Genomic DNA, 13,782 nt, shown 5'->3' on the forward strand with positions numbered 1-13,782 from the left:
TCAAACATGCTGATTGGCTACTGCAGTCTTAGTATCAAACATGCTGATTGGCTAATACCGTCTTAGTATCAAACATGCTGATTGGCTAATACAGTCTTAGTATCAAACATGCTGATTGGCTACTGCAGTCTTAGTATAAAACATGCTGATTGGCTACTGCAGTCTTAGTATCAAACATGCTGATTGGCTAATACAGTCTTAGTATCAAACATGCTGATTGGCTAATACCGTCTTAGTATCAAACATGCTGATTGGCTACTGCAGTCTTAGTATCAAACATGCTGATTGGCTACTGCAGTCTTAGTATCAAACATGCTGATTGGCTACTGCAGTCTTAGTATCAAACATGCTGATTGGCTACTGCAGTCTTAGTATCAAACATGGTGTTTAAAAAAACTAACCAACAAATATGAAAAGAAATATTTTTAAAGACATGTTTACCAAACATTGAGATACTTTGGACCCAAGTTTGTAGTAATAATATTCATAATAATTATAATAATAACAGTGTTCACAGAGTAAAAAAGCTCTGTCATTCAAGTGCAGCTTTAAAACATTTTACTGGGTTCAGCTCGTAGGCCCAATCCCAAATGGAGCCATAGCCCCTCTCTTTCGGAGATCTGAGATCTGAGATGATTTGTTGGGTCTAATCAACTAACCATTACCATATGTGACCAGTTTCAGGACACTAGATGTATGTTGTAGGCCACTACTACACACCAGAGCCCTTTGAGCATATTTTACATGCATATTTATTGGCAGAAATGTCTTCTGGAACATGTGAACTTTCATGTGCCTTAATAACAAACTTGTATGGCATCTATAAATATGAATAAAATTGTTAAATTATGAACCTAGTTGATTTAGCCACAGAAAAAGTCAGCAACCTTCCCACTAGCCATGATTGGCTGAGATAATGAGTGGGCTGGACATGCAGAGATATGAGTTCGGATTGGTCTGCCATATAGCACGCTTCTATCTTTTTGAGCTGGTCAGTATGTCTAGGTAATCCTGTCTAACTGGGCTTAAAAAATATATATATCACGTAGTTAAACTGCATAAGCCTAATATCAAGTTAAAATGTACTGTTAGCTAGCTAACATTATGTGTATGATCTCATTATTTGTAACTTTGCTAGTTATAGCCTAATGTTAGCTAGATAACATTGAACCTGGTTGGTTAGCTACCTGCAGATTCATGCAGGGTAGTAATGTCACGAGTAACATCACGTTGGGATTATGGTTCATTGTTTACCTAGTTAGCTAGCTACATGTCTTAACAAAAGACTCTCATCTGAGTGTGCCAGAGGGCTGATGAATTTACTGTTGCTCAACACCCGTTGAATACGGCCGGTGTCAATAAACGTCAGCAAAAAAATGTCATTGTTGCCAGCAGCACAGTTACAGTCACCATAACATGGATAACATGAAAACAGCCCATCCAGCTCTGCTAGGGAGAGTAAAATGGTCAGAGTGAGATGTTCTCTCATTATGCGTCTGGAAGTAACTAGCAAGCTAGCCAACGTTAGACATTTAGCTTGGGTCCTTGACTGTAGTTGTAAGGTCAGAATGTTCAGATCAACCAGAGCGAGCAATGTGCGCTCTGAACGCTCCAAGACCGAAACACTCTGAATTTACGAACGGACAATCAGTCACCAACGCTCTGGATAACATAGCAGCCTAACCAGCTCTGCTAAGGCAAGTAATGTTCAGTGAGTTGTTATTTTGTGGCAGGAAGTAGCTAGGAAGTAGCTAGCCATTTAGCTTGGGTGCCTGACTGATGTTGTTAGTACAGAACGCTCGGCTCAACCATTAAAGAGATGGGTGGGGCTAAAGCTTAAGAGGGTGTGAACGATGCTGAATGGGTGTAGACAAAGAGGAGCTCTCCTGTAGGTACCAAAACATTCAAAGGCCATTTTCTCAAAAAGTGAGTTTACAAGTTTATCAACTTTCAAAACAGAATAACTTTCCCATTGTTCCCCAACAGCACAGTATAGTATAGTATAGTGTAGTATAGTACTGTATAGTATAGTACCGTATAGTACAGTGTATGATCTACCATGTTGTAGCTCTGAATCTCTACTTTAATCCAATGTAAAAAAAACAACGTAATTTTAACTGAATTGAGCCGGTTAGTCACATATTGCTTACACCTGTGAAATCATCTCAGAGCTGCATAGGTCATAGGGTCTAGGGGACGATCACAGGACGTAGAGTCTAGGGGACGATCACAGGACGTAGGGTCTAGGGGACGATCACAGGACGTAGGGTCTAGGGGACGATCACAGGACGTAGGGTCTAGGGGACGATCACAGGACGTAGGGTCTAGGGGACGATCACAGGACGTAGGGTCTAGGGGACGATCACAGGACGTAGGGTCTAGGGGACGATCATAGGTCATAGGGTCTAGGGGACGATCACAGGGCATAGGGTCTAGGGGACGATCACAGGACGTAGGGTCTAGGGGACGATCACAGGGCATAGGGTCTAGGGGACGAGCATAGGTCATAAGGTCTAGGGGACGATCACATGACGTAGGGTCTAGGGGACGATCACAGGGCGTAGGGTCTAGGGGACGATCACAGGACGTAGGGTCTAGGGGACGATCACAGGACGTAGGGTCTAGGGGACGATCACAGGGCATAGGGTCTAGGGGACGAGCATAGGTCATAAGGTCTAGGGGACGATCACATGACGTAGGGTCTAGGGGACGATCACAGGGCGTAGGGTCTAGGGGACGATCACAGGACGTAGGGTCTAGGGGACGATCACAGGACGTAGGGTCTAGGGCTCAGTTTGGGATTGGGTCATAGGTTGATGCTTTGAGAACTCAGCAGTAAACTCAGTGTAAGACTTTAGGGGTTTTATCAAAAAGTATATAAAACAACAATAATATTAATATAGTTTGCTCAACGGAAATGTTTCCACTATGACACGGTATCAAGACAGGAAACAATCAAATATAGGTCATACAGGGTATATAAAAAGCGAGGGCCTGAAATGGCCCTTCTTCCTGGTCAAATACATTAAGGGAACAGGGAGCCATTTGGGATGTTTGTTTCCAGCTTGGTTTAGTTAGGTAACACTTTAAATTGACTGGCCCAATTGTCACATAAGCATCATATGATCATTCATAACCATTCATAAGGTTGACATAAGAGCTGACATTAGACTTCTTAATGTCTAGCAGTGAAACGTACGTTAAGGCAGGTATCATGGACACTCATATAATTATGATATGGATTTGTAAAGGTCTCTCGACAAGTTAACAGGTATCATAGACACTCATTATGATATGGCTTTGTAAAGGTCTCTCAACAAGTTAACAGGTATCATAGACACTCATTATGATATGGCTTTGTAAAGGTCTCTCAACAAGTTAACAGGTATCATAGACACTCATTATGATATGGCTTTGTAAAGGTCTCTCAACAAGTTAACAGGTATCATAGACACTCATTATGATATGGCTTTGTAAAGGTCTCTCAACAAGTTAACAGGTATCATAGACACTCATTATGATATGGCTTTGTAAAGGTCTCTCAACAAGTTAACAGGTATCATAGACACTCATTATGATATGGCTTTGTAAAGGTCTCTCAACAAGTTAACAGGTATCATAGACACTCATTATGATATGGCTTTGTAAAGGTCTCTCAACAAGTTAACAGGTATCATAGACACTCATTATGATATGGCTTTGTAAAGGTCTCTCAACAAGTTAACAGGTATCATAGACACTCATTATGATATGGCTTTGTAAAGGTCTCTCAACAAGTTAACAGGTATCATAGACACTCATTATGATATGGCTTTGTAAAGGTCTCTCAACAAGTTAACAGGTATCATAGACACTCATATAATTATGATATGGCTTTGTAAAGGTCTCTCGACAAGTTAACAGGTATCATAGACACTCATTATGATATGGCTTTGTAAAGGTCTCTCAACAAGTTAACAGGTATCATAGACACTCATTATGATATGGCTTTGTAAAGGTCTCTCAACAAGTTAACAGGTATCATAGACACTCATTATGATATGGCTTTGTAAAGGTCTCTCAACAAGTTAACAGGTATCATGGACACTCATTATGATATGGCTTTGTAAAGGTCTCTCAACAAGTTAACAGGTATCATGGACACTCATTATGATATGGCTTTGTAAAGGTCTCTCGACAAGTTAACAGGTATCATGGACACTCATTATGATATGGCTTTGTAAAGGTCTCTCGACAAGTTAACAGGTATCATAGACACTCATTATGATATGGCTTTGTAAAGGTCTCTCGACAAGTTAACAGGTATCATGGACACTCATTATGATATGGCTTTGTAAAGGTCTCTCGACAAGTTAACAGGTATCATAGACACTCATTATGATATGGCTTTGTAAAGGTCTCTCGACAAGTTAACAGGTATCATAGACACTCATTATGATATGGCTTTGTAAAGGTCTCTCAACAAGTTAACAGGTATCATAGACACTCATTATGATATGGCTTTGTAAAGGTCTCTCGACAAGTTAACAGGTATCATGGACACTCATTATGATATGGCTTTGTAAAGGTCTCTCGACAAGTTAACAGGTATCATAGACACTCATTATGATATGGCTTTGTAAAGGTCTCTCGACAAGTTAACAGGTATCATAGACACTCATTATGATATGGCTTTGTAAAGGTCTCTCAACAAGTTAACAGGTATCATAGACACTCATTATGATATGGCTTTGTAAAGGTCTCTCAACAAGTTAACAGGTATCATGGACACTCATTATGATATGGCTTTGTAAAGGTCTCTCGACAAGTTAACAGGTATCATAGACACTCATTATGATATGGCTTTGTAAAGGTCTCTCAACAAGTTAACAGGTATCATAGACACTCATTATGATATGGCTTTGTAAAGGTCTCTCAACAAGTTAACAGGTATCATAGACACTCATTATGATATGGCTTTGTAAAGGTCTCTCAACAAGTTAACAGGTATCATAGACACTCATTATGATATGGCTTTGTAAAGGTCTCTCAACAAGTTAACAGGTATCATAGACACTCATTATGATATGGCTTTGTAAAGGTCTCTCGACAAGTGGAATAGTAGCTATCGTTGAATCATATTTACTTTGGTTTTAACCTGTAATAATGCTAGGGTCAGGGGTCAGGGGTCAGGGGTTTTAAACACTGTCACTCGATAGGCCCAAAAAAAACACACAAAAAAACGTCTTTGTCGAAAATAAAGCAAATAAATTAAATCAAATTTTTTATATTCAAATATTAAAACCTTTGAAAAAAAAACAAAATTATTAAAAACACAGCCCCATTATTATTCATTTATAGGCACATCATTTTTCTCCCTGCTTTATAATACAACATTCAATACCACAAACTACCCACAGGATCCACATTAATAACAAAACCATTCATAGGTTGCACCTCCGTCACTCGGTCGCGTCGTGTCATTGTTATGAACGTTCTCAAGCCGCCCTCAGTCGGCGGCGCCATAGTGGTGCCCTACAGTGGTGATAAGCCCAGTCTTTCTGGGCGGAGGCTAATTACTGTTTCGTCTAAATGACACTATAGCGCCTGGAAATACGATGACTATGCTAAAAGTAGTCAAATATTTAGTAGGAAAAAACAACTTTGTCAGCATTATCATGTCATCAAATTTACTTAGTTAGCAAAGTTTGTAAAAATAAAAAAAAGCTAGCAAATTCTAACGTTAGCTAGCTAAAATCCGGTGGCCTGCCATCAATCTTAGCTAGCTAGCTAACGTTATACTGCATCTAAAGTCAATCCGGTGGCCTGCCATCAATCTTAGCTAGCTAGCTAACGTTATACTGCATCTAAAGTCAATCCGGTGGCCTGCCATCAATCTTAGCTAGCTAGCTAACGTTATACTGCATCTAAAGTCAATCTGGTGGCCTGCCATCAATCTTAGCTAGCTAGCTAACGTTATACTGCATCTAAAGTCAATCTGGTGGCCTGCCATCAATCTTAGCTAGCTAGCTAACGTTATACTGCATCTAAAGTCAATCTGGCGACGTCAAAATGATGACAAAAGGTTTTCCTACTAATGTAATGCCTCCTTTTGAATGTCCTTGTACTTCCAAGCCGACTGTAATACACTTTTGATTCAATCTTCACCATTGACGATGTATTGAGTAGAACGCTCAGTCAGGCGTCAGATCAGAAGGTCAAAACAATATGGTGACAAAACAACCCATGAATACAAAATAATAGAAATAGAAATAAACTAATTAATGTCTTTGGTCTTTGAATCCAATGAGTCTGTCTGTCTGTCTGTCTGTCTGTCTGTCTGTCTGTCTGTCTGTCTGTCTGTCTGTCTGTCTGTCTGTCTGTCTGTCTGTCTGTCTGTCTGTCTGTCTGTCTGTCTGTCTGTCTGTCTGTCTGTCTGTCTGTCTGTCTGTCTGTCTGTCTGTCTGTCTGTCTGTCTGTCTGTCTGTCTGTCTGTCTGTCTGTCTGTCTGTCTGTCTGTCTGTCTGTCTGTCTGTCTGTCTGTCTGTCTGTCTGTCTGTCTGTCTGTCTGTCTGTCTGTCTGTGTGTGTATATATTACATGACCAAGGTCCTAGCAGAGTAAGAAGTGATGTATTTATGCTCTAAAGCCAAGACCTTGTCCTCCACCTTCCCACAAGCCACTTGGTCCTCCACCTTCCCACAAGCCACTTGGTCCCAAGTGTTGAGCTGCTGAGAGAAAGGTTTTGCACATTATTGACATGTTACATGTTACCCTTTAAAAGCTTTGTGACCCCCTAGCAACAGTGTGCATACACCTGTAGCAGTGTACACACACACACACACACACACACACACACACACACACACACACACACACACACACACACACACACACACACACACACACACACACACACACACACACACACACACACACACACACACACACTCTCTCTCTCTCTCTCCTCTCTCTCTCTCTCTCTCTCTCTCTCTCTCTCTCTCTCTCTCTCTCTCTCTCACACACACACACAGTCTTGTATAACTATACCTAAACCTAACCCTAGCTACTAACCCTAAACCCCCTAGAAACAGACAAACAAAATGTCCCCAGTTGGGCAAATTTGTGTTTGTTTACTATTCTACTTAAAAACATACGACTTCTGATCCCAACAAATATAGTTAAACACATCCACACACACACACACACCCACACGCACGCACATGCACAAACCTGTAGTGGGCTGCCCAGAGACCGACGGGGGAGGTGGTAGGGTTTGTGTCCGTCTTCATTCAGTGCAGAAGTAGTCAGCAGATCCTAGAGAGAGAGGGAGAAAGAGAGAGAGAGAGAGAGAGAGAGAGAGAGCACAAAAGTAGTCAGCAGATCCTAGATAGAGAGGGAGAAAGAGAAAGAGAGAGAGAGAGAGAGAGAGAGAGAGAGAGAGAGAGGGAGACAGAGAGAGAGAGAGAGAGAGAGAGAGAGAGAGAGAGAGAGAGAGAGAGAGAGCGAGAGAGTGAGAGACAGAGAGACAGAGAGACAGAGACAGAGATGCTATACAAATGGATGGAAAGTGGTGTTGGGGGAAAAACATACAACATTATAAAATCCATGTACACAAACAACAAGTGCGGGTTAAAATGATCAAAGATAACACACACATTTCTTTCCACAGGGCCGTGGGATGAGGCAGAGATGAACCCACAGGGCCGTGGGATGAGGCAGAGATGAACTCAACTTCTTCAACATACAGAACCAGTCAACAGTTTGGACACACCTACTCATTCAAGAGTTGTTCTTTATTTTTTTAACTATTTTCTACATTGTAGAATAATAGTGAAGCCATCCAAACACACACTTCTGCCCTCAGGTCATGGGACTCCATGTTGACTCCAAGGTGACCCATAGTTGTGTCAAGTTGGCTAGATGTCCTTTGGGTGGTGGACAATTCTTGAGACACAGGGGAAACTGTTGAGTGTGAAAAACCCAGCAGCGTTGCAGTTCTTGACACTCAAACTGGTGCACCTGGCACCTACTACCATACCCCCGTTCAAAGACACTTAAATATTTTGTCTTGCCCGTTCACCCTTTGAATGACACACACATTTTCATGTCTCAATTGTCTCAAGACTTAAAAATCCTTCTTTAACCTGTCTCCTCCCCTTCATCTTTAACCTGTCTCTTCCCCTTCATCTTTAACCTGTCTCCTCCCCTTCATCTTTAACCTGTTTCCTCCCCTTCATCTTTAACCTGTCTCCTCCCCTTCATCTTTAACCCGTCTCCCCCCCTTCATCTTTAACCTGTCTCCTCCCCTTCATTTTTAACCCGTCTCCTCCCCTTCATCTTTAACCCGTCTCCTCCCCTTCATCTTTAACCTGTCCCCTCCCCTTCATCTTTAACCCTGTCTCCTCCCCTTCATCTTTAACCTGTCTCCTCCCCTTCATCTTTAACCTGTCTCCTCCCCTTCATCTTTAACCTGACTCCTCCCCTTCATCTCCTCCCCTTCATCTTTAACCTGACTCCTCCCCTTCATCTTAAACCTGTCTCCTCCCCTTCATCTTAACCCTGTCTCCTCCCCTTCATCTTAAGCCTGTCTCCTCCCCTTCATCTTTAACCTGACTCCTCCCCTTCATCTTTAACCTGACTCCTCCCCTTCATCTACATTGAAGTTGATTTAACAAATGACATCAATAAGGGGACATTGCTTTCACCTGGATTCACCTGGTCTGTCTGTGTCATGGAAAGAGCAGGTGTTCTTAATGTTTTGTCCACTCAATGTGTACAAGCATTATTCATCCTGGTAAGTGAGGCAGAGGGCTGCGGCGTGTCAAGGGTTAATCTTGAGACTAGGGGGCAGTATTTTGATGTTTGGATGAAAAACGTGCCCAAATGAAGCTGCCTATTTCTCTTTCTCTTATATGCATATAATTGGCAGATTAAGATAGAAAAGTATAACAGAACTGATATTGCAGGTGAAAACCTGAGGAAAATCCAACCAAGACGTGCTGTTTATCTGAAAGCTCTCTGTTCCATTGCATGCGTTCCCTCCATTTAAAGGGATATCAACCAGATTCCTTTCCCTATGGCTTCCACATGGTGTGAACAGTCTTTAGACATAGTTTCAGGCTTTTATTCTGAAAAATGAGCGAGAATGGTCACATCGCGTCAGTGGATAGCTGTGTGTACCCAGAGTTTTGCACGAGCAGCTTGGAGCAGACCTTTTCTCTCTCTCTCCTATTGAAAAAGCTACCGTCCGGTTATTCATTGTAAAAATAATCTGAGGATTGATTATGAAAAAACGTTTGACATATTTCTACGAACTTTACGGATACTATTTGGAATTTTCGTCTGCCTGTCGTGACCTTCACAGGCCTGCGGATTACTGAACAAAACGCGCCAACCAAATGGAGGTTTTTGGATATAAAAGTAATCTTTATCGAACAAAACTAACATTTATTATGTAACTGGGAGTCTCGTGAGTGCAAACATCCGAAGATCATCAAAAGTAAGCGATTCATTTAATTGCTTTTCTGACTTTCGTGACCAATCTACTTTGCTGCTAGCTGTTTGTAATGTTTTGTCTGCTGAGAGAGATGTCCTAACATAAACGCTTGGCTTGCTTTCGCTGTAAAAAAAAAAGAAATCTGACACACCAGGTGGATTAACAAGCTACGCTGTGTTTTGGTATATTGCACTTGTGATTTCATGAAAATAAAATATTTTTAGTAATTTAATTTGAATTTGGCGCTCTGCAATTCAGTGGATGTTGACGAAAAATTATCCCGCTAAAGGGATGGGTGCGCCAAGAGGTTTTAAGGAGTTGAAAGGTGAAAGGTTAAACAGGTTAAGAGATGACAGGTGTGTAGTCCTGTAACAATGGCATAGGATCGATTCCCACCTGTTCTACCTTCTATATCTTTAGCTGTACCCCTCAAACTCAACTCTAGACCTCCAAGACAGTTTCACTGTGTTTTTCCAGGGACTGATTTAGACCTGTGACACCAGGTGGGTGATTCCCCTCTAATCAGGGACTGATTTAGACCTGTGACACCAGGTGGGTGATTCCCCTCTAATCAGGGACTGATTTAGACCTGTGACACCAGGTGGGTGATTCCCCTCTAATCAGGGACTGATTTAGACCTGTGACACCAGGTGGGTGATTCCCCTCTAATCAGGGACTGATTTAGACCTGTGACACCAGGTGGGTGATTCCCCTCTAATCAGGGACTGATTTAGACCTGTGACACCAGGTGGGTGATTCCCCTCTAATCAGGGACTGATTTAGACCTGTGACACCAGGTGGGTGATTCCCCTCTAATCAGGGACTGATTTAGACCTGTGACACCAGGTGGGTGATTCCCCTCTAATCAGGGACTGATTTAGACCTGGGACATCAGGTGGGTGATTCCCTTCTAATCAGGGACTGATTTAGACCTGGGACACCTAAACCAGGGTCTGATTTAGGTGCAATGCATTATCAGGTAGAACAGAGAAGCACCAGGCTCTGGACCTCATAGGGGTTGAATACCCCTGCACTACATTATAAAACATCATTATAAAAAAAGAGTAGACTGGAGGAGGAGGAAGAGGAGGAAGAGGAGGAGGACATGTGACATACAGGTACTTCCTGTGCGGGGCCGGAGGGGGAGAATAGCTGGGTGTGGGTGTCTGGTCCTTCCCACTGCAGATAGGGAGACTCCACCTGGAACACAACCACACCTGGTCAGAACCACAGAATATAACCACAGGGTCAGAGCACAACCACATGTAGATATTGATGTAAAGCACCTCTTGTTTGATGTTCTTTAAGGATGGCTGTTGGTCTGGGGAGACCCCGGTTGGCTGTTGGCCCCCGACTGAGACAACACACTCCATAGGTTCCTGTTTTATACACTCTACCATGGAAGACCTGAACGGGGTCAGAGAATGAGGAGATAACTCCAGGAGGGAACGACGGATAGTAGGAGTCCTGAACCTGAGAGAGAGAGAGAGAAAGAGAGAGAGAGAGACAAGAGAGAGAGAGACAGGAGAGAGAGAGAGAGAGAGAGAGAGAGAGCGCAGGTGAGATTTACATCATTGACATGGAGATGTGTGATTAATCACTACTGTTACACAACGTGCTGATAATAAGAAGAGTACAAAAGAATATGCCTACATGCCGTTCTCTTTCTGCGGTCGAGGTGGAGCTGTGGCCACCAGGGGTTTCTGGGAGCTCATTGGTAAGCTGTGGCTGTCTGATTGGTTGAAAAGCTGCAGAAGAAAAACGGAATAGCGATCAATACCGCTTTGGGTATTGATTAACACATTACAGTATGAACAGGATCACAGTTACATCTACAACAACATGGAGGAAAGAGTGGCTTGGGCAGTGTTTGCCCTCTCAGTGTTTGCTCTCTCAAAGAGTGCAGTGTATAACGTCATAAAAGCTGCTTACTCAGCCACTGCCTGTCACCAAGGGAGTACCCCAAGGCTCAATCCTAGGCCCCACCAAAACAAAGGTCATGTGGTTTGGTAAGAAGAATACCCCTCTCCCTACAGTTGTGATTACTACTTCTAAGGGTTTAGAGCTTGAGGTAGTCAGCTCATACAAGTACTTGGGAGTATGGCTAGACGGTACACTGTCCTTCTCTCAGCACATATCAAAGCTGCAGGCTAAAGTTAAATCTAGACTTGGTTTCCTCTATTGTAATCAATCCTCTTTCACCCCAGCTGCCAAACTATCTCTGATTCAGATGACCGTCCTATCCATGCTAGATTACGGAGACATCATTTATAGATCAAAAGGGAAGGGTGCTCTCGAGCGGCTAGATGTTCTTTACCATTCGGCCATCAGATTTGCCACCAATGCTCCTTATAGGACACATCACTGCACTCTATACTCCTCTGTAAACTGGTCATCTCTGTATACCTGCTTATTTATAAAACCGTCTTCGGCCTCAATCCCCCTCGTATCTGAGATATCTACTGCCCTCATCCTCCACATACAACACCTGTTCTGCTAGTCACATTCTGGTAAAGGTCCTTAAAGCACACACATCCCTGGGTCGCTCCTCTTTTCAGTTCGCTGCAGCTAGTGACTGGAACGAGCTGCAACAAACACTCAAACTGGACAGTTTGATCTCAATCTCTTCATTCAAAGACTCAGACATGGACACTCTTACTAACAGTTGTGGCTGCTTTGTGTGATATATTGTTTTCTCTACCTTCTTGCCCTTTGTGATGTTGTCTGTGCCCAATAATGTTTATACCATGTTTTGTGCTGCTACCATGTTGTTCTGCTGCCATGTTGTGTTGCTACCACGTTGTTGTCATGTTGTGCTGCTGTCATGTTGTGTTGCCACCATGTTGTTGTCATGCTGTGTTGCTACCATGTTGTTGTCATGTTGTGTTGCTACCATGTTGTTGTCATGTTGTGTTGCTACCACATTGTTGTCATGTTGTGTTGCTACCATGTTGTTGTCATGCTGTGTTGCTCCCACGTTGTTGTCATGTTGTGCTGCTACCATGTTGTTGTCATGCTGTGTTGCTACCACGTTGTTGTCATGTTGTGTTGCTACCATGTTGTTGTCATGCTGTGTTGCTACCACGTTGTTGTCATGCTGTGTTGCTACCATGTTGTTGTCATGTTGTGTTGCTACCATGCTGTGTTATCATGTGTTGCTGCCTTGTTGTTGTCATGTTGTGTTGCTACCATTCTGTGCTGCTACCATGTTGTTCTGCTACCATGTTGTGCTGCTACCATGTTGTTGTCATGTTGTGTTGCTACCTTGCTGTGTTGCTACCATGCTGTGCTTCTACCATGTTGTGTTGCTACCATGTTGTCATGTTGTGTTACTACCATGCTGTGTTGTCATGCTGTGATGCTACCATGTTGTGTTGCTACCACGTTGTTGTCATGTTGTGTTGCTAACATGTTGTTGTCATGTTGTGTTACTACCACGCTGTGTTGTCATGTGTTGCTGCCTTGCTATGTTGCTACCATGGTGTGCTGCTACCATGTTGTGTTGCTACCATGTTGTTGTCATGTTGTGTTACTACCACGCTGTGTTGTCATGTGTTGCTGCCTTGCTATGTTGTTACCATGTTGTTGTCATGTTGTGTTGCTACCAGGTTGTGTTGCTACCATGTTGTGCTGCTACCATGTTGTGTTGCTACCATGTTGTGTTGCTACCATGCTGTGCTGCTACCATGCTGTGTTGTCATGTGTTGCTGCCTTGCTATGTTGCTACCATGTTGTGCTGCTACCATGTTGTGCTGCTACCATGTTGTGTTGCTACCACGCTGTGTTGTCATGTGTTGCTGAATTGCTATGTTGTTGTCTTAGGTGTCTCTTTATGTCGTGTTGTGTTTTCTCTCTTGTCGTGATGTGTGTCCTAAATTTATAAGAGGTATTTTGCCTTTTGGTAGGCCATCATTGTAAGTAAGAATTTGTTCTTCACTGACCTGCCTAGCAAAAAAATAAAAAAAATAAATAAATAAATAACATTCCCAACCCTGGTTCTCCGGTATCCCCAGGCAGTATTACCCCTAGGTAGTCAGACTATAGCAGAGGTCACCAAACTTTTCTGAGTCAAAATGCAAGCCGATTCAGATATTTATTTTTCAACATGACATAAAAAATGTAAACCTGCATATAGGCTTTGCTTGAATTGCCCAGTGTTGTTCTTCCCAGACCATTTAAAAATGATCATTCTAAATGTTATATGATCACACTGATAATGGTAATGCCCAGCTGAGAGAGCATAACATTTGAGAGAGAGAGAGAGAGAGAGACAGCGAGACAGAGAGAGACAGAGAGAGACAGAGA

General features: G+C 42.6%; 1 protein-coding gene across 4 annotated transcripts in view; it reads right to left on the bottom strand.

Moving 5' to 3' along the window:
* The window catches only part of myb (v-myb avian myeloblastosis viral oncogene homolog), a 69,220-nt gene that overhangs the window by 492 nt on the left and 54,946 nt on the right, over positions 1 to 13,782 (bottom strand). For 3 of the 4 annotated variants that reach the window (XM_031836731.1, XM_031836733.1, XM_031836730.1), the window contains 5 exons: positions 11,131 to 11,225; positions 10,764 to 10,950; positions 10,594 to 10,677; positions 7,212 to 7,295; positions 1 to 6,709 (listed from right to left, as the gene is read on the bottom strand). The exon at positions 1 to 6,709 is cut by the window's left edge and continues 492 nt beyond it. In XM_031836731.1, the coding sequence (XP_031692591.1) occupies positions 6,575 to 6,709; positions 7,212 to 7,295; positions 10,594 to 10,677; positions 10,764 to 10,950; positions 11,131 to 11,225 (585 nt within the window). In that variant the 3' untranslated portion in view covers positions 1 to 6,574. The remainder of the gene's footprint in view (positions 6,710 to 7,211; positions 7,296 to 10,593; positions 10,678 to 10,763; positions 10,951 to 11,130; positions 11,226 to 13,782) is intronic. The other variant, XM_031836732.1, reaches the window with a different exon arrangement.

Source organism: Oncorhynchus kisutch, linkage group LG12 (genome assembly GCF_002021735.2).
Source record: "Oncorhynchus kisutch isolate 150728-3 linkage group LG12, Okis_V2, whole genome shotgun sequence".
Lineage (NCBI taxonomy): Eukaryota > Metazoa > Chordata > Actinopteri > Salmoniformes > Salmonidae > Oncorhynchus > Oncorhynchus kisutch.